Source organism: Hypanus sabinus, unplaced genomic scaffold (assembly GCF_030144855.1).
Source record: "Hypanus sabinus isolate sHypSab1 unplaced genomic scaffold, sHypSab1.hap1 scaffold_457, whole genome shotgun sequence".
Classification (NCBI taxonomy): domain Eukaryota; kingdom Metazoa; phylum Chordata; class Chondrichthyes; order Myliobatiformes; family Dasyatidae; genus Hypanus; species Hypanus sabinus.
This window is the reverse complement of record NW_026781330.1, coordinates 234,342-256,293: the sequence shown is the minus strand read 5'-3', so window position 1 is coordinate 256,293 and position 21,952 is coordinate 234,342. Positions and strand designations below refer to the sequence as shown.

The 21,952-nt window shown below is 47.1% G+C and overlaps 1 protein-coding gene across 1 annotated transcript in view; it reads left to right on the top strand.

The window, feature by feature from the left end:
- LOC132389001 (uncharacterized) overlaps positions 1 to 14,175 on the top strand; it is a 44,074-nt gene extending 29,899 nt beyond the window's left edge. The window contains exons 8-10 of the mRNA XM_059961417.1: positions 11,328 to 11,470; positions 11,983 to 12,047; positions 13,986 to 14,175. Coding sequence (XP_059817400.1) covers positions 11,328 to 11,470; positions 11,983 to 12,047; positions 13,986 to 14,175 — 398 coding nt within the window. The remainder of the gene's footprint in view (positions 1 to 11,327; positions 11,471 to 11,982; positions 12,048 to 13,985) is intronic.
- Positions 14,176 to 21,952: the final 7,777 nt, after the last annotated feature.

Sequence of the window (21,952 nt, the reverse complement as noted above, 5' to 3'; positions counted from 1 at the left end):
AACATCACTCTGTGCCTGATCCCGGGACGGTGTGATGGGACGGTATGCAGGGAGCATCACTCTGTGTTTGATCCCGGTAGTAAATGTGTGATGGGACGCACTGGAGGTAACTCCCGGATGTATGGACAGGATAGAATAGAGGGCTCTTCTAGAGTTGCAATTTGGGTGGAATTGAGCAATGGGAAAGGTGTAGTAACACTTATCGGGGTGTATTATAGACCACGTAATGAGGAGCGAGAATTGGAGGAGCAAATTTGTAAGAAGATCGCAGATATTTGTAGTAATCACAAGTTTGTGATTGTGGGAGATTTTAATTTTCAACACATAGACCGGGAAGCCCATTCTGTAAAAGGGCTGGATGGTTTGGAGTTTGTAGAATGTATGCAGTATAGTTTTTTTTTTGCAGCAATACTAGAGGTACCAACTAGAGAAGGGAGAGTGATGGATCTCCTGTTCGGGAACGAAATAGGTCAGGTGACCGCTGTATGTGTTGGGGAGAACTTTGAGTCCAGTGATCACAATGTCGTTAGTTTCAATATGATTATGGAGAAGGACATGTCTGAACACATGGTTGAGATCTTTGATTGGAGAAAGATTAACTTTGAGGAGATGCGAAAGGACTTGCAACGAGTGGATTGGGACAGTTTGTTTTATGGAAAGGATGTCATAGACAAATGGAGATCATTTAAAGTTGAAATGTTGAGAATCTTTATGTTCCTGTTAGGTTGAAGGGACAGTGTAAACGTTCGAGAGAGCTTGGGATTTCAAGGAATATAGGAAAATTTGTTTGGAAAAAGAGAGATATCTACAATAAAGATAGTCCGAATTGAGTAAATGCGGTTCTCGACGAATATAAAGGATATAGGAAGAATCTTAAGAAAGAAATTAGAAAAGGTAAAACAAAATATTAGGTTGCTTTGGCAAGTAAGATGTAAATAATTCCAAAGGGGTTCTACAGTTATATTAATAGCAAAAGGATAGTGAGAGATAAAATTGGCCGCTTCGTGAATAAGTGTGGACAGCTCTGTGTGGAGACAAAAGCGATGGGGGAGATTTTCAAAAATTTTTATCATGTATTCACTAAGGAGAAGGATATTGAATTGAGCACGGTAACGGAAACAAATAGGGAAGTTATGGAAACTATGATGATTAACGAAGAAAAAGTCCTTGCATTTTTAAAGAATATAGCAGTGCATATGTCTCCGGGTCAAGACAGGATATTCCCTAGGACCTTGCGGGAAGTTATTGTAGAAATAGCAGGAACTCTGACAGACATGTTTCAAATGTCATTCGAAACGGGGTTGGTGACGGAGGATTGGCGTATTGATCATGTGGTTCTATTGTTTAAAATGGGTTCTGATAGTAAACCTACAACCTATCGGCCTGCAAGTTTGACGTCAGTTGTGGGTAACTCTTTGACTCTTAGAGATGGTATATATAATTTTCTGGATAGACAGGGTCTGATTAGGAACAGTTAACATGGATTTGTGCATGGAAGGTCATGTTTCACAAATCTTATTGAATTTTCTGAAGAGGTTATGAAGAAAGCTGACGAGACATGTTTCAAAAGTCATCAGAAACAGAGATGGTGCCAAAGGATTAGTGTATTGATCATGTGGTTCCATTGTTTAAAAGGGGTTCTAGGAGTAAACCTAGAAATATCAGCTTGTACGTTTGACGTCAGTGGTGGGTATATTAAGGGAACGTGTTCAGAGGGATGGTATATATAATTATCTGAATAGACAGTGTCTGATTAGGAAAAGTCAATATGGATTTGTGCGTGGAGGGTCATGGTTGACAAATATTATTGATATTTTAACAGGTTACTAGGAAAGTTGACGAGGGTAAAGCAGTGGATGCTGTCTATAAGGACTTCCGTAAGGCCTTTGACAAGGTTCCACTCGGAAGGTTAGTTAGGAAGGTTCAAACGTTAGGTATTAATATTGAAGTAGTAAAATGGATTCAGCAGTGGCTGGATGGGAGATGACAGAGAGTAGTGGTGAATAGCTGTTTGTCAGTTTGGAGGCCGGTGACTAGTGGTGTGCCTCAGGGATCTGTACTGGCTCCAAAGTTGTTTGTCACTTACATTGATGATCTAGATGACGTGGTTGTAAATTGGATTAGTAAGCATGCAGATGATACTAAGATAGGTGGCGTTGTGCATAATGAAGGATAGATTTTTGCAACAATACATAGAAGGACCGACTAGAGATGGGGCAGTGTTGGATCTCCTGTTAGGGAATGCCATAGGTCAGCTGACAGATGTATGTGTTGGAGAGCACTTCGGGTCCAGTGATCACGATAGCATTAGCTTCAATATAATTATTGAGAAGGACAGGACTGGAACTGGAGTTGAGATTTTTGATTGGAGAAAGGCTAACTTTGAGGAGATGCGAAGGGATTTCGAGAGAGTGGATTGGTTCAAGTTGTTTTATGGGAAGGATGTAATAGAGAAATGGAGGTCATTTAAGGCTGAATTTATGAGGGTACAGAATCTTTCTGTTCCTGTTAGGTTGAAAGGTAAGGTTAAAGGTTTGAAAGCACCATGGTTTTCAAGGGATATTAGAAATTTGGTTCGGAAAAAGAGAGATGACTACAATAGATATAGGCAGCATGGAGTAAAGGAATTGCTTCAGGAATATAAAGAATGTAAAAGGAATCTTAAGAAAGAGATTAGAAAAGCTAAAAGAAGATCCGAGGTTGGTTTGGCAAATAAGATGAAAGTAAATCCGAAAGGTTTCTAGAGTTATATTAAAAGCAAGAGGATAGTGAGGGATACAATTAGTCCCTTAGAGAATCAGGGTGGTCAGCTATGCCTGGAGCCGAGGGAGATGAGAGAGATTTTGAACGATTTCTTCTCTTCGGTATTCACTAAGGAGAAGGATATTGAATTGTGTAAGGTGTGGGAAACAAGTAAGGAAGTTATGGAACCTATGACAATTAAAGAGGTGGAAGTACAGGCGCTTTTAAGAAATTTAAAAGTGGATAAATCTCCGGATCCTGACAGGATATTCCCCAGGACCTTGAGGGAAGATTGTGTAGAGATAGCAGGAGCTCTGACGGAGATCTTTCAGATGTCATTAGAAACGGGGATCGTGCCGGAGGATTGGCCTTTTGCTCATGTGGTTCCATTGTTTAAAAAAAGGGTTCTAGAAGTAAGCCTAGCAATTATAGACCTGTCAGATTGACATCAGTGGTGGGTAAATTAATGGAAGGTATTCTTAGAGATAGTATTTATAATTATCTGGATAGACAGGAACTGATTAGGTGTAGCCAGCATGGATTTGTGCGTGGAAGGTCATTTTGGACAAAACCTATTGATTTTTTTGAAGAAGTTACGAGGAATGTTGACGAGGGTCAGGCAGTGGATGTAGTCTATATGGACCTCAGCAAGGAATTTGACAAAATTCCACATGGAAGGTTAGTTAAGAAGGTTCAGTCGTTAGGTATTAATGCTGGAGTAATAAAATGGATTCAATAGTGGCTAGATGGGAGATGCCAGAGAGTAGTGGTCGATAATTGTTGATCGGGATGGAGGCCGGTGACTAGGGGTGCTTCAGGGATCTGTTTTTGGCCCAACGTTGTTTGGAATATGCATAAATGATCTGGATGATGGAGTGGTAAATTGGATTAGTAAGTATGCCGATGATACTAAGGTAGGAGGTGTTGTGGATAATGAGGTGGGTTTTCAAAGCTTGCAGGGAGATTTATGCCGGTTCGAAGAATAGGCTGAACGTTGGCAGATGGAGTTTAATGCTGAGAAGTGTGAGGTTCTATATTTTGGCAGGAATAATCCAAATAGAACATACAGGTTAAATGGTAGGTCATTGAGGAATGCTGTGGAACAGAGAGATTTAGGAATAACAGTGCATAATTCCCTGAAGGTGGAGTCTCATGTAGATAGGGTGGGGAAGAAGGCTTTTGGAACGCTGGCCTTTATAAATCAGAGCATTGAGTACAGAAGTTGGGATGTAATGTTAAAATTGTACAAGGCATTGGTAAGGCCAAAATTGGAATATTGTGTACAGTTCTGGTCACCGAATTATAGGAAAGATATCAATAAATTAGAGAGTGTGCAGAGACGATTTACTAGGATATCACCTGGGTTTCAGCACTTAAGTTACAGAGAAAGGTTGAACAAGTTAGGTCTCTATTCATTGGAGCGTAGAAGGTTGAGGGGGGATTTGATCGAGGTATTTAAAATTTTGAGAGGGATAGATAGAGTTGACGTGAATAGGCTGTTTCCATTGAGAGTAGGGGAGATTTAAACGAGAGGACATGATTTGAGAGTTAGGGGGCAAAGGTTTAAGGGAAACACAAGGGGGTATTTCTTTACTCAGAGAGTGATAGCTGTGGGGAATGAGCTTCCTGTAGAATTTGTAGAGGCAAGTTCAGTTGTGTCATTTAAGGTAAAATTGTATAGGTATATAGACAGGAAAGGTGTGGAGGATTGTGGGCTGAGTGCGGGTAGGTGGGACTAGGTGCGATTAAGAGTTCGGCACGGACTCGGAGGGCCGAGATGGCCTGTTTCCGTGCTGCGATTGTTATATGTTTATATGGTATTCAAAGCTTGCCGAGAGATTTTGGCCAGTCAGAAGAGTGGGCTGAAAGATGGCAGATGGAGTTTAATTCTGATAAGTGCGAAGTTCTACATTTCGGTAGGAATAATCAAAATAGTACATACATGGTAAATGGTAGGGCACTGAGGAATGCAGTAGAATGCTGGCCTATATAAATCAGAGCATTGAGTATAGTAGTTGGGATATAACGTTTAAATTGTACAAGGCATTAGTGAGTACAAATTAGGAGTATTGTGTACAGTTCCTGTCACCGAATTATCGGAAAGATGTCAACAGAATAGAGTGAGTACCGAAGAGATTTACTAGAACTTTACCTAGGTTTCAGCAGCTAAGATGCAGAGAAATATTGGGAAAAAACTAGATCTTTATTCTCTGGAGCGTGGAAGTCTGAGGGCGGAATTGACAGAGGTATTTAAAGTTATGAGGGGGATAGATAGATTTGACGTGGATAGAATTTTTCCATTGAGTGTCAACGAAAATCAAACAGGAGGACATAGCTTGAGTGTTGGGGGCAAAAGTTTAGGGGTAACTTGAGCGGGAACTTCTTTACTCAGCGAGTTGTAACTGTGTGGAACATGATTCGAGTAGATGTGTTCGAGGCAGGTTCGATATTGACATTAAAAATGTGTGAGTTACTGGACAGGAAAGGAATGGAGGGTTATGGGCTGAGTGCTGGTCGGCGGGACTAGGTGAGAGTACGCGGTCTGCACGGACTAGAAGGGCCGAGGTGGCCTTTTTCCTTGCTGTAGTTGTCATATGGTATTATAGTTATGAGAAGAGAGATTTGACTAAGTATCGACAACCAGGAGCAAATAAGGTGCTTGAGGAGTAGAAAAAGTGCTGCAAGAATGTACATAGAATAGATATCAGCAGGGCTAAATGACTCACTCTGAGTCTGATCCTGGAAGTGTGAGATGTGACGGTCTGGAGTGTGCTTCACTCTGTGTGTGATACCGGGAATGTGTTTTGGGAGAGTGTTTTTGGATAGGACCGTGGGGAGAGTTTTTTCATTGGGAGCATTTTTTAGGACAGAGAGTGGTCTGCGGAGATTACGTGAGGCATTTGGATTTGATTGGGGACTGATGCAGGTCTGTGGGAAGAAAATGTGTCAGTTGGAGGACTTTGGGAACGGACACTGGGGAGGGAGTGGGGCACTGGGAATAATTTGGGACACATAGATCAGTAGGGGGAGTATAAAACCGCGAAAGCTGAATGGGGAGTGTTTAAACTAGAATGGCAGGGTGACGGGAACCAGAGTGCCAGAGCAGATTAGGGCGGGAGTGAAAATAAATAAAGTTGAAGTTTCATGCAAAGTCAGAAATAGAAAGGTTGTGTGTGGTGGTAATAATCTTCTGAAGTGTGTCTATTTCAATCCGAGGAGTATTGTGGGAAAGGCAGACGAGCTGAGGGCCTGGATTGATGCATGCAATTATGGACATTATGGAGGGGCAGGACTGGCAGCTTAATATTCCAGGATTCCGATGTTTCAAACGTGATAGAGGCAGAGGGGTGAAGGGTGGAAGGGGTGGTGTCTTTGCTAGTCAGGGAAAATGTTACAGCCGTGCTTCGGCAGGACAGATTCGTGGGCTTGTCTACCGAGCCCATATGGGAGGAGCTGATAAACAGGACAGGTGTGACCACATTAATGCGGCTGTATTATAGAGCACCCAATAGTCAGCGAGAATTGGAGGAGGAAATCTTCAGAGATATAGTAGATAACTGCAGGAAATATAAAGTTGTGATGATAGGGGATTTTAATTTTCAACATATTGATTGGGGCTCCCTTACTGTGAAAGGTCTAGAAGTGTTAGACTTTGTAAAATGTGTTTAGGAAAGGTTTCTAAAGCAATATATAGACGTACCAACTAGAGAGGACGCAATATTAGATTTCCTATTAGGAAATGAGTTAGGACAAGTGACGGAAGTGTGTGTAGGGGAACACTTTGGGTGTAGTGATCATAAAGCCATTAGTTTCAACATGATAATGGATAAACGTCGGTCTGGACCTCGGGTTGAAGTACTAAACTGGAAAAAAAAAACAAATTTGAAGAAATGAAAAATGATCTAAAAGGCGTAGATTGGGACAGGTTGTTCTCTGGCAAGGATGTAATTAGTAAGTGGGAGGCTTTCAAGGTTGAAATTTTGAGAGTGCAGTGTGTGTATGTTCCTGACAGGATTGAAGGCAAAGTGAATAAGAATAAAGAACCTTGGTTTTCGAGCGATATTGGAAATCTGATCAAGAGGAAGAGAGAGAGATATGACAGGTATATGCAACAAGGAGCAAACGAAGTGCTTGAGGAGTGTAAAAAGTGCAAGAAAATACTTAAGAAAGGAATGAGGAGGGCTAAAAGAAGACATGAGGTTGCTTCGGCAGTCAAGTTGAAGGATATTTCCTTTCAACTACTTGAGATAAATGAGGCAGGACTGCGAAGGCGCGTGAACTCAGAGCCCGGAAGTCTTAAAAAGCACGCTGGCATCTGCAGCGGGTAGCGTCGTACGGACAACGGAGTGAGAGGGTACAGAGTGAAAGGGTTTTGGCTCTACAGGATTAGGCGAAAACGGCAAGAGGCTTCCTGCGACGATTTAGTCGTCTGGTAAAGGGGTAAGTTGCAGGTTTATTTATTTATTAATAACAGTAGCATTAGAGGTACTCATCTAGGATTAGTGATGTGCTTGGAGTACAAGACGTTGAGACCCTGGGAAACTCCCAGCCTCTGCGAGGATTACGTCTGCACGAGCTGCATTGAGATGAGGATCTTTAAGGACCGTGTTCGGGATATAGAGCTGCAACCTAATGATCTCAGCTAATTTGACAAAATGAGGAGGTTCTTGATAAAACCTACAGAGCGATAGCGGACAGTACCGCTGTGATAGCCGCCCTCAGGAATCGATACATCGTTTTAGATACTGTTGGAGAGGTTGACCTGTCAGAGGGCACCACCGCGAACGGGACTCTGTCAATCTACACAGTGCCATGATCAAGACATCGTGGAGAAATGCTGTAGGTATCAGGGATTCCACAGTGTGGGGAACAGACAAGAGAATCTGCGAGCCGGATAAGGATACCCGAATGGTGTGTTGCCACCCTGGTGCCAGGGTACGGGATGACACAGATCGGGTCCAGAGAACTCGGAGGAGAGAAGACGAGCAATCAGAAGTCCTGGGACATGTGGCTACCAAGGACATAGACGGAAAAAGAGAGGAGGTCTTGAAGGAACATTACTGGGAGCTATGAAGAAAATTGAAAAGCCGGACCTCCAGAGTAATAATATCATTATGACTGCCGAAGGAAAGTAACAATAGCAGAATTATGCAAATGAATGTATGGCTAAGTAACCGGTGCAGGGGGCCGGGCTTGGATCTGTTTTGCGGGAGATATGACATACAAAAACGATGGATTACACCTGAACTCAAAGGGTACTAATATCCTGCTGTGATTGTTTAATGTAGCTGTTAGGTAGGGTTTTAAATGATTTGGCAGAGGGAAGGGAACCAGAGTATTGGGATCGAGGAAGAGGAAAATAGAAATAAGTCAAAGGTACTGTGCAGCAACGATGACAAGAAGGACAGGCAGGTGAATAGACAGGATAATTTGCTGTGCGATAAAAATATAGCAAAGTCGGTAACAGATACTGATCTAACTGTACTGTACTTAAATGCAGGCAGCATTGGAAATAAAGTGAACGTCCTTGTTGTACAGCTACCGGTTAAAAGATAAGACATTGTGGCCGTCACAGTGTCATGACTAAGTGATGAATGTGATTGGGAGATGAATATCCAGGGATACGCAGGGTATAGGAAAGATAGGAAGGTAGGTAAAGGGAGTGGCGTGGCCCTGATGGTAAGCAACAATATCAAATCACTAGAAATAAGGGATATAGGATGAGAAGGGGTAAAATCCTTCTGCGTCGATTTAGAAATGGCAAGGATAAAAAGAGGCCAATAGCCGTTATATACAGGCCTCCAAACAGCAGCCGGAATGTGGACTACAATTTACAGCTGGAAATTGAAAAAAAAAAGTTTCAGAAGGTAAATGTCACTATAATCATGGGGGATTTTAATATGAAAGTGGATTGGGAAAGTCAGGAAGGGACTGGGTCTCAGGAGAGGGATTTTGTAGAATGCTTTCGGTTTGGCTTTTTGGAGCAGTTTGTCCACCCGGGGATCGGCCGTTTTGGATTCTGTGCTGTGTAATGAACCTGGCGCGATTAGGAAGCTAGAGATAATGGAACCCCTTGGAAATGGAAATCATAATATGATTGAGTTAAGTTTCAAATTTGTACAGAAGAATCTGGTATCAGGTGTATTGATATTTCACTGGAACAAAGGAAATTACAGTGGTATGAGAGAGGAAATGGCCATAGTTGTTTGGAAAAGTAAGCAAGATGGAGGGACGGTAGAGCAGAATTGGATGAAATTCTTACAAGAAATAGGGAATGTTGAAAGGGTTGGGCAGAGTAGATGTGGAAAGGCTATTTCCCTTCTGGTTGAGTCCAGGACAAGAGGCCACAGTCTTAGAATTAGAGGGTATCCATTTAAAACAGGTTTGGAGAATTTCTTCCATCCAGGGGGTCGTGTATTTATGGAATTCGTTGTCACACACAGCTGTGGACGCCCGATCATTGACGGTTTTAAGGAGAAGATTGATAGGTATCTGATTAGTCAGGGTATCAAGGGTAATGGGGGGAAAAAGCCTATATAGGAAGTAAATGGGAGAATAATTTCGCTCATGGTGTAGTGGCAGAGAAGACTAGACGGGCCGAATGAACTATTCTGCTCCTTTGTCTTGTGATCTTGTGATTGCATCATCTGAATCATTGCTATACAGCATAAACAGAAGCGGTGACAACACCGACTCCTGCGGAACACAACCAGTCACTGGCAGCCGACCAGAAAAGGATCCTGTTATTCACAGTTACTCCCTCAACGTGACACCCACACACCGCTCACTGCAGCGTCAAAACACGATTCACTGTGACGCCGACACCCCTTCACCATCTCCCTCAGTGTTACAGATCGGTCAGAGTCTGATCTCCTCCGATCACAAAAACCGGAATCTTTTGGAAAAATATCAGGAGATGAGCAGCACCCAGCATCAATGCCGACTGCCTGTCCTCGAGCGAACACAACACTTGAATCCAGGACATCCGAGATTCCCGCCTGGATACTTAGAGCTGTCACAAGAATGTTCCGGCCCTCAACAACAACGACTCCGTCCTGGAAAGCAAACTGTTTGTCTTCGAAAGCAAGCTCTCCATCCTTGAAAACAAATTGCTCGTCCTGAAAGACAACCTCTCCGTACTGAGCAGCGATCACCCTGATCAGCACAAACGCAAACCGATCTCCGAGGCAAATTCAATGACCTCGAAATGAACTGCAGAAACCTCAAAAAAAGGATCAAATCTGCCAACTGCTGACCAACTGAGAGGGAGAAAAACATCACCACTTCCCCGGCATCTAATCACAAGTCAGAGAGCGAGAGGAGGCTGTGGTCTGCGAATGTGCGTTGAGACGTGCGGCGACAGCGGCAGCAAGTGGCCGAACGACGACATTCCGTCAAGCGCCGATGTGGCGGGTCAGACGCCTAGTGTCTGGACTCGGGAGCGTATTATTGCGGCGCTGCAGGAGGAGCTTCACTCTGCGTTCACAGGGCGAGCGAAGAATCGCTAATCTCCAAAAGGAGTGACGTAACGTAGTGTCTAACCCCGGGAGTGTGTGATGGGACAGTGTGGAGGAAGATTCACTCCATGTCTGAACCAAGGAGTGTGTGATGGATCGGTGTAGAGGGAGATTCAGTCTGTGTCTAACACGGGGAGTGTGTGATGGGACGTTGTGGAGCGAGTTTTAATCTGTGTCTCAAAACGGGAGTGTGTGATGCGTCTGTGTGGACGGACCTTCATATTGTGTCTGACCCCGGGAGTTTGTGAAGGGACGGTGTGGAGGAAGATTCACTCTGTGTCTGACCCCGGGAGTGTGTGATGGGATGGTGTGGAGAAAGATTCACTCTGATTCTGACCCCGTGAGTGATGGGACGGTGTGGAGGGAGATTCACGCTGTGTCTAACACCGGGAGTTTGTGATTGGGCTGGGTGCAATGAGATTCCCGTGTCTCACCACGGGAGTGTCTACTGGGTCAGTGTGGAGGGAGCTTCAGCTTTGACTGTCCCCCGGTGTGTGCGACGGGACTGTGTGGTGGGAGATTCTCTTTGTGTCTGACTCCGGGAGTATGTGAGGGGACGGTGTGGAGGGAGATTCACTCTGTGCCTGACCCCGGGAGAGTGTGATGGGACAGTGTGGAGGGAGATTCACTCTGTGTCTGACCCCGGGAGTGTGTGATGAGACGGTGGGGAGGGAGATTCACTCTGTGTCTGACAACGGGAGTGTGTGATGAGACGGTGGGGAGGGAGATTCACTCTGTGTCTGACCACGGGAGTGTGTGATGAGACGGTATGGAGGGAGATTCACTCTGTGTCTGACCCCGTGGGTGTGTGATGAGACGGTGTGGAGGGAGATTCACTCTGTGTCTGACCCCGGGAGTGTTTGATGAGACGATATGGAGGGAGATTCACTCTGTGTCTGAAACCGAGAGTGTGCGATGAACTGGTCTGGAAGGAGCCTCACTCTGAATTTGACAGCTGGTGTGTGTGTGATGGCGCCCTACACAGGGATCGCTATTTTATGTCTGAACACTGGCGGATGTCAAGAACGGATGGAGGAAGATTCATTGTTCTTTATTCCTGATTTTCAGAGCAAGCGTGTTCCCAGGACTGGATCAGAAATGAAGACAGTTGTTACTTCATTTCCACATTTGAAAGATCTTACGATGGGGCGATGCAATATTGTTCTAACTCATATTCAATGCTTCTTCAAATAAATTCAAGAGAGAAAGAGGTATGTGTCAGATAGACAGAAGGCATATCAATTCCAGAGTGAATCCCCCTCCACACCATCCCATCACATACACCCTGGGGTTAGACACAGAGTGAAGCTCCCTACAGTCCATCCCATCACACACTCCCGGGGTCAGACACAGAGTGAATCTCCCTCCACACCGTCCCATCACACACTCCCGGGGTCAGACACAGAGTGAATCTCCCTCCATACTGTCCAATCACACACTCCCGGGGTCAGACAGAGAGAGAAGCTCCCTCCACACCGTCCCAGAACACACTCCGGGTTCAGACACAGAATGAATATCCCACCATACCGTCCTGTCACACACTCCCGGGGTCAGACACAGAGTGAATCTCCCTCCACACTGTCACATCACCTACTCCCGGGGTTAGACAGAGTTCATCTCCCTCCAGAACGTCCCATCACACACTCCCCGTGTCAGACTCAGAGTGACGCTCCTTAACTTGTGCTCGATTTCAATCATTAATGATCGCAATTTATTTTCACAGAATTTTGTTAAAGAACGTCTCCGCGGCCGAGACAGTTCATTCTGGATTGGAACATGCAAATCGGGGTGAGATATTGGGCAGTGGGACTAATTTTGTGGACAGACTAATGTCTGAGGGGGATATAGGGTACGTGGAGCTTTTGGGGGCTGTCACAATTCAGTGGTGAGAGGTGTGTCACTGGCGATATTTTGGGGACAGAAACAGGTCTATGGGGAGAGAGTAAGGCAGTAGAAGTATTCTGTGGCCTGGTATCCCCGTAGTAAGATACTGGGCAGTGAGATTAATTTGTCGATCGTCGCAGTCTGTGGGAGGAAAGTGGAAAGGAGGGAGCATTTTGGTGACTGACCTAGGTCAGTAAGGACAAAATCCGTCGGTGGCAGTATTTAGGGACGAACGCTGTGGACAAAGAGTGGAGAACTGCGTTTAATTCGGGACTCATAACATTCCTGCATCAGAGGTTTGCAGGCGAGCTGCGCCTTCGTCACTGCTGGATTGTAATCTGCCAATCTGGAAAATTAATCACACCTAGAGGACGAGCGGAGCGATTAGTATGCTCATTAACATGAACATAGAGAAATCGAACAATTAAAGACTTTGGTTTGGATGAGGAAATCGTTCATCGGCACATAGATCGGTGGGATCGTTTCAATAATGGCGGATTCTCTGTGAATTCTGAAGGGAACACATCCTTAAAAATTGAGCGAAAATCCTTGAGGGGTCCCCTTTCTCGATGCCTTCCGGGAGACCAGTTTTACGTAAGTTCAGTCTTCCCGATCGATTTTCAAAATCCATGTTCTTAGATTTAAGTGTCCCCAGCTGTTTAATCGTCGAGGATAATTTCGGTTCCAAATTCCCAAATTTCAAATCTCTCTTCCGAGCAAACTCTTGCAGATTTACGATTAAAGTTGGATGCCGTTTAGCATCGTGACCAATCATTTCCCGAGAGCCCTGGAAGGAGGTTGTTCGTCAAATTTTGCATTTAATGGCTCCAACAACGTATCGTAAGTCAATTCAGTACGCTTGGGTTCAGGCTTCTTTTTTTTCTTTCCATGGCAATTGGAATCTTTCCTAGTCTCTCGCCCTTTAGATCGTAAAGCCATTTCTGTACTCATTTCTTCCAAATTCGCAGTGCAACCTCAGGAATTATTCCAATGAAGTAATAAAAATCTTCGAGTGCAGGTAAAAACAGGTTAAATAAGGGTGATCTTTGGTTAACAAAAAGTTAAGGTATTGGAGCGAATCCAAAACTGAACTCATTCCATGAGCGCCTCCGGGGGTGAGATTAGGCAATGCGATGAGTTTGGGGACCGACACGGGCTCTTGGTGGAGAGCGGAAGGTTGGTTTATTCTGTGGGCTGACATGGACTGTGGGAAGGGAATCGGAAGTGAGAATGTTTTGGTGATTGGCACAGGTCTGTCGGGTAAGGCTGGACAGTGGGATCATGTTGGGGGCTGGCTCGAGGCTGATGGGTGAGAGTGGGAAATGCAACATCTCTGAGACAGACACACGGCCTTGAGAGAGAATGAGTGTGTCAGTGGGAGTATTTTGGGGAATGCGACCGGGCTGCGGGGAGAGTGGACCAGCAGGATTAGTTTGTGGAGTGACACGGTTCCGTGGGGAGAGAGTGAGGCTGTGGGACTATCTTCGGGACTGACACGGTTCCGTGGGGAGAGGCTGCGTCTCTGGTATTAATTTGAGGAGTGGCTGGGTACTGAGGGGAGAAAACGTTATCGTGGGGTTATTTTGGGTTATTCCGGGGTTATTTTGACACAGCTTTGTGGGTAGAGCGTTGGGCAAGGGATTATTGAGATCAGGGCCAGTGAGAGTATTTTGGAAACTGGAACAACTATATGGGGAGGGAGAGGGTCAGTGGGGATATTTTGGGGACCGACACTGGTCGGTCAGGAGAGATTGAGTCAGTGGGAGTATTTTGGAGACTGTCACAGAACTGCCTGCTGGAAATGTGTTGTCCCTTTTGAAACTCTTTACCCTTCCTTGACAGGAAAGTGAACTCTAACGTTGTTTACAAGGTGAACGCTGGGAAGTTCGAATGCGGTGAATGTAAATCTCGTTGGCCTTGGGATTGCAAAAATGATCAGCACCGTTTCATTTGTGAGATGCCCGCAGCTTTGCGTCCGGATGTTCCTGAAAAGATCCGGGTTCTCTGTCAAAAACCCGTGGAATCGAGTTAAATCAAGTGGCATCATTCTCTTACCCCAAATCCAGCTCTCTCCCGGACTCTGACAAACCCACCCGCTCTGCCTCTCGCCCCTACCCCATTCTCCTCTCTCTACCTATGGCACTCTTACTCGGTATCTCGCTCTCTCTTTACCCTCGTACCTCCAAATTCGTTCTCTCTCATAACTCCTCCCCTGCCATCTCCCCCTATTTCATCCCCATTTTCCTTCCCCTCACTCTCAGGCCTCCCGCTCCCAGTATCAAAGGACTATATCGGATGTTTTCCACCTGACTTATTATCTGTGACTTCTCCGCCCTGCGATTTGTATCTTTGCATGATCAGTACGTCGCAAGAATGCAAAATTAATGTAAGATGCAAAAAGAGAATAAAAACTGCAAAACTGTGGACGTGGTGCTCATACATTCAAAAATATGATGCCGGAGGGAATGGATGTGTACCAGAATCCTTGGGATTTTAGGTTCCTGTGTCTCTTCCCGATGTAGTAATGAGCATGAAGTTTGTCCCCGGGGTGAGGGGCCTCAGTGATGGATGCCGCCTTGTCGAGGGATCGCATCTTGCAGATGTCCCCGATGCTGGGGAGAGTTGTGCCCGTGATGGAGCTGGTTGAGTCCACATCACTCTGCCGCCTCTGGTGACCTCGTGCGTTGCAGCCTTCACACCAGGCGGCGGTGCAACAAGTCAGAATGATCCCAGCGAACATTTGTTGGTCTTCAACGAAAGGCCAACTCCTCTCAAACTGCGAACATTGTAATTCCTTCTGTAACGAGAGATCTATTGTGGTGATGGGAAGTATAGAGTATGGCCTAGAATACACTGAAACGCAGACTCGAAACAAACAGGACGACAGTAAATACATCTAAAGTTTATATCGCAAAGAATGGTTATGGAAACGGATCTCCTACGGTTGAGCACTGAGTGCTCAGCACCGGGAAGTCAAGGACAGACTTTCCATGAAGCGATGTTGACGAGCAATAATTGTCAGTCTGAGTCCTAAAGGGAAAGTAACAGCTCGCCTCAGTCCAGGGAATGGACGTGCAGACACGTGGATGACTTCCACTGTTCAGTCGGGAACATCACACCTCCGTGTTTGCATGAATGTGTTGGCCCCGCCAGGACAGATCCACTGAGATTCTGACACCCGGCAACACAGGAGCCTAAAATCAGACCATGAGATATCGGAGCAGAATTAGGCCAACGAGTCTGCTGCGCCATTTCCTCATCTCTGATCCAGGTACCCCTCAGCCCCAAGCTCCTACCTTTTCACCATATTCCTTCATACCCTGAGTAATCAACAATCTGTCCACCTCTGACTTCAATATACACAATATCATACTGCACAGCCGCCTGATAAACCCATTCCACAGATTTACCATACTCTGGCTAAATACATTCCTCCCAATCTCCGTTCTGAAAGGACGGAACTCCATTCCGATGTGGATCCACTGGTCTTCGACTGTCCCACCACGGGGAGCCTTCTCTCCACATCGACTTTATCGGGACTTTAAACGTGCTAACCGTTTCAGCAAGAACATCCCTTCCACCGCCCCCTTCATTCTTCTGATTTCAAGCCATCAAACGCTCCTGACCTGATAAGCGTTTCAATTCCGGATTGATTCCCGTGAATTTCCTTTCAACACTTCCCAATGCAAGATCGACTGTCCGGAATAGACAAGGGATCCGGAACCGCTTACAATACTCAATAAGGTCTCACCGGTGCTTTATGAAGCCTCGACATCTAGTAGACGCCACTGTTTCTTCGACCACAGTGCATGGCCATACATCTCCCGACACGGCGATCCACCCGCCGCTTCATTGACCATTCGTCCCGTCTCTCTGAACCCTTCTGTAGGCTCCCTGCTTCCTCAGCACCACCTGTAGATCGGTGACGTCACGGCCGGTCCGCGCTGACTGAGGTTTCCCGATGAGGATGTCCATCATCCAGTTACAGAGGGAGGTTCACTGGCCCAATATCTGAGGGGAGGATTATGCTGAACGCCGAGCTGTTGTCAGTCAACAGCAGCCTGCCGTTGGTGTTGTATTGTCCAGGTGGTCCAACGACCAGAGAAGAGCAAATGAGATAGTATTCGCTGTGGACCTTTTGTCGAGTTCGTCAAAATACAGCGTGTCCCCGTCCTTGCTGGAGAAGGAGTTGACTTTGGCTATGACTAGGCTCTCAAGCACTTAATCCCAGTAGGTGTGAGTGTCACTGGGCGATTGTTGTTGAGGCAGCTCTCCCTACACTACTCAGGGACTGGTGTGATTGTCGCCCTTTTGAAGCAGAGGGGAAATTCCGACTGCAGCAGAGAGAGTCTGAAGATGTCCTCGGACACTCCAAACTCCGCTGCAGTTCTCCTCACTTCCGTCACCTTAACCCTTACCTACACGCCTCTCCGTCGATTACGACCCCCTTCTACATCTAAAACAATCACACTTTCCGTCATCACCTCCCTCCCCGTTACCCATTCCCCGTGACCAACCACAGCCATGCAGCCGCCCTCGTCCCTGTCACAGCCCTCACTCCCCAAACGCCTCCCTCCCTGCGTTCACAGGTATTTGTGGAGAGAATGGGGGAGAGTTGAGTTCTGGACTTTGACTCCCCCCTTCATCCGCAAATCAATTTCTCAGTTCTGAGCCTACACAGAATGGTCAGAAAGGACAGTGGGCAGAGATGGAGATTCGCTGTTTCGTAATACCTCACTGTGTAATCGGACAGTTCAGAAAGATCTTCATTCTGTGTCTGATCCCGGGGAAGAGTAACGGAGCGGTGTGCAGGGAGATTCACTCTGTGTCTGACCCCGGGAGTGTGTGATGGGACGGTGTGGAGGGAGGTTCACTCTGTGTCTGACCCCGGGATTGTGTGATGGGACGGTGTGGAGGGAGGTTCACTCTGTGTCTGACCCCGGGAGTGTGTGATGTGACGGTGTGGAGGGAGATTCACTCTGTGTCTGACCCCGGGAGTGTGTGATGGGACGGTGTGGAGGGAGATTCACTCTGTGTCCGACCCCGGGAGTGTGTGATGTAACGGTGTGGAGGGAGGTTCACTCTGTGTCTGACCCCGGGAGTGTGTGATGTGACGGTGTGGAGGGAGGTTCACTCTGTGTCTGACCCTCACTCTTTGGTTCTCAGCTGAAACTGACGTTTCGCACGTGGAAATTAATTTAAAGACCGTCTCTGAGCCCCGGGTCCGGACAGATCGAAGATAGTTTAATCTTTGTAGGTTTGTCCCTGTTTAGCTGACGTTTCCAATCCTGTCGAGAGATCTCAGGACAAAAGTACAGTTGACACTAATGATTCCCTGTTTTTGAGAATAACACGGAGAGAACGAGTGGGAGATGCGAAGGCGGGGGGGGGGGGGATCTCTCTTTGATGATCGGTGCGGAGTGTTGCGCCCTGGGAGTGGCGGATTAGAAGGAGTGCCGTGGGATGTGGTGGGGAGGTAGTGTTGTGGGAAGGATCGGCGTGTAGAGATGGGTTGGGCCGTGTGGAAGAGGGGGTGATCAGGAGCGTGCTCCGTGCGGCGGGGGTAGTGGAGATGTTAGCGCTCTATTGTCGTGGTTAGGAAGGAGGACAGGTGGAGAGACGGTGAATAGGGATCGCGTTATAAAACCTTTACCCGCTCCCGTTTCTAACCCCATTTGCTTCTCCCTTTTCCCCTTCTCTCACGCCGTCTCCTCTCTCCCTCGCTCCCCTGTCCCTACCTCACACTATTTTCCCTACTGTCTCCCACTGTCTCGTTCTCTTCACCCTCTCTTATTGCTCCTGTCTCCCCGCTATCACAGTCACCGTCTCTACCACTCTCGGCCTCTCCCCTCTCAATTTCCCTCTCTCTCTCTGCTCACACTTATACTCCCCCGTCGACCACCCCTCCGGCTCTTCCCACCTCTCTCTGTCCCTCAGTTTGCCGCTCATCTCCCCTCCACGCCTTCTCCTCCTCTCAATCCACCCTATCTCCCGCTCCCCGATGCTCTCCCCTCTCGCTCTTTCCCCTCACTCTCTTAAATTCTCTTGCTCCCTCTTTCCCATCCCTCTTCCACTTCTCCCCTCCTTCCCTCACCCTCCTCAATCCCCTCCTTCCTCTCTCACTCCTCTCACTCGTTTCTCCCCCGACACAGTCTGCCCCCTGTCCCCATTCCCAGATCTCTCTCCCCAATCTTTCTGTCAAATTTTCCTGCCCAATGCCCACATCACTCTCACCTCTGTCCATCGTTATCGCCTTCTCTCTGTCTGCGCTTCTCTGCCATCTCCCCCTTCTTCTCCATCTCTGTCTATCTGGCTTTGTCACCCCTTTTCTCCCCCTCACTTATGCCATTCTTTCTCTTCCCTCTACCCCTCGCTCACTTCTCTCTCTCCCTGACTTCCTCCCCCATTTCCCACCGGACACTGGGCAACCGGGTCAGAATTGACAGTGATGAAATCATTCGGGAGCGGTCACATGTGATGCTTCCAAGTGTCCAGTTTTAAAATGCATCTGTCTCGACCACTTCCCCTGTCAGCTCGTCCCATAGACTGATCAGAATCTGGGTAATGAAAGCGTGTCACTCGCTCTGCTATTCAATCCCTTGCCCCTCTCAAATTGGACCTCTGCTCTCTGCTCCTCGATTCTCCAAGTCGAGGGACAATAACTGTACGAATTCACCGCTCGTGATTTTATACGTTTTGTCAGGTCACCCCTGCGCTCCAAGGAACAATGTCCCAACCTGCCTGACTTCTCTCTGTAAATTAATCACGAAACAGTGTCGATGAGCTGAAGATCTTGCAGACTACGTTCATACCTCCCTGAACGTGGCTGCAGAGTTTGGTGGGATGGTTGAGCAGGTCTATGACGTTCTTGTCTTTATTATTCGGGGCATTGAGTACAAATGTCAGGGAGTTATGTTACAACTTCATAAAAATCACTAGCTAGGCTGAATCAGGCGTATTGTATACAGTTCTGGTCACCCCATTATCGGAAGGATGGCAGGGCGTTGGGAAGCCTCCGGAGATGTTTAACAGGACTCTGCCGGGATTCGATGGCATGTGTTACAACGAGCGGTCGGACACCTGGGTCGCTTCCTCTGGAGCGGAGGAGGCTCAGGGTAGATCTGACTGATCTCTGGAATCCGTCAGACGCCTGTCAGCCTTTGCCAAGTCAAGGAGATTGGACTCTCGGTGATGACGGCTGAAAGTCGATGAGATTTTGAGAGGGAGGGGGTGATCGTGCTGGAAGGAGAGAGCGCGGGTGGTGTGTGGGAGTAGGGAGATTCAGTGGGTCACGGCTGAATTCACACACACGCTGAATGGTCTCCCTATAGGTCAGGATAAACAGGAACCAAAGCAGAACTTCGGAAATAGATTGTGCCGTACGATCTGCCTACTCTGCCTAGTGACGTTCGCCCTCGTCGCGATATTGGCCGGGCTCTCGGTCTATGGTGAGTCGAACGGGCTCCGGGTGGAGTCAGGTCATAAACAAGCAGAGTGGAATGAAATATTAGCGCAAGACATCAGCGTGACACGGACTCGCCCTTGAATGTGACACCTATACACTCTCGCCGTGACGTCGGAACGCCCCTCATGGTGACACAGACGTGACCTTCAACAGAGCATGGATAATACCCTTACAATTACAGTCCCCTCACACCGTGCACGACAATGCAGTCAGATTGCACTGATACACCTTTCATTGTGACACCGACACTCCTCTCAACTTGACACTGAAACTGCCTTTATCGAGACAGTTACACACCCCTCACTGTGACACCGACACTGCCCTCTCCGTGATATTAACACTCCACTCCCTGTGACACCAACATTCCCCACACTGTATGACCGACACTCCCAACACCGTGACACTGTCCAGCCCACACCACTACAGCAACATTCCACTCACCCTGACATTTACACAACTCACATCGTAAGACTGAAAGTGCCCTCACAGTGACGCTGTCACGCCCCTCACCGTGACACCGACAGTCTCCAGACCGCGATATCGTCACGGTCCTCACTGTGACACTGACACTCCCCGTCACGGTGAAATGGACGCTCCCCCTCACACTGATACCGACGCTCCTCTCTCCTTGACACTTACAATCCTCACACCGTAACATCACGCCCTTCAGCGTGACCGACACCTCAGTCACTATGACAACGACAGAACCCTCACTGCCATACTGATACAAGGCTCTCAGTGGCACCGACACACCCTTCACTGTAACAACGCTCCACACAGTGACAGTGCCACGCCCATCACCGTGACCACGAGACGCTCCACACAGTGACATCGTCACACCCATCACCGTGACCACGAGACGCTCCACACTGTGACATCGTCACACCCGTCACCGTAACACCGACACTCCCATCACTGTGACACCGAGGCTCTCCTGACCGTGACACTTATCCACCCGACACCATAATATCAACACTCCCTTCACCGTGACTCCAAAACTTCCCTTACTTTCACACCGACACAACCCTCTCCGTTAAACTGATACAGCCCTCTGCGTGACACCAACAATCCCCACATTGTGAAACCGACAGTCGCCACGCCGTATCACTGACACACCCCTTATTATCCCTCTCAGTATCACAGACACGTCGGTCTCTGATCACCTCCGAACAAAACTATCAGAGACTTTGGGAAGAACATCAGGAGAAGGACAGGACTCAGCGCCAATGTGAACAGCAAGTCCATGAGTTGAACTCAACCCTTGAATCCAGGACATCCGAGAACTCCCGGCTGGCTCTCTCCCAGCTAACCTGTCGGAAGAATCCTTCCGCCCTCAACAACAAGGTACCGAATATTGAAAACAACAAATCCGTCCTCAACTACAATCTCTCTGAGCTAAATAAAACGCACACCGATCTCCGCCATCAATTCAAACAGCTCGAAACGAAGGAGAGAATTATCACCAAAAGACAAGCTCAGTTGTGCCAATACCTCACCAGGAGAAGAGATGAAACAACATCTCCTGCTTCTCCTGCTTCTCATCACAGGGGTGGGGTTGGGGGTGAGAGAGGGGGAGGGATGAGGTGGAGACATCACTCCGTCTCTCACGCCGCGAGCGTGTGATTGGACAGGCTGGGGGGAGTCACTGTGTGTTTCCCCCATGAGTGTGTTTTGGGAAGGTGAGGAGGAAGGTTCACTCTGTGTCTGGCTGGACGAGTGCGTGATGGGATGGTGTGATAGCAGCGACACCTGCTGTCTGAATCCCGGTTGTGGAGGGAGATTGACTTTTTTTTCTGATACCAGTTGGTGCAATGGGCGTTACGGAGGGAGATTCTCTGTTTTTTGTTCTTGATTTGCAGCGAAAACGTGTCCTCAGAACTGGATCGAAAACGAAGATCGGTGTTATTTCATATCCAACTTGGAGAAATCTTATGATGAAGCGAGTGAAAATTGTTCAAACTTTAATTCAAGGCTCCTCGAAATAAATTCAAGCGAGGAAGATGTAAGTGACTCCCGGAGTCTAACATAGATTGAACCATTCCACACCTTCCCATCACACAATCCCGGTTGTAGACACAGAGTGAATCTCCCACTGGAATCAGAATCTCAAACAGGTTTATCACTGGAATGTGTCGTGATTTTTTAAACTTAGAAGCAGCATTTCAATGCCATACACAATCTAGCGGAGAGAGAGAAAAAAATAATAAGACATAAAATAAAACATAATAAAAAATAAACAAGTAAGGTAATCACGTTTACTGAATAGATTATTTAAAATGTGTAAAAAAAAAACATGTAAATGCTCCCCACCCCATTCCAAGTCCACTCAAGCCTGCAGTCTCCG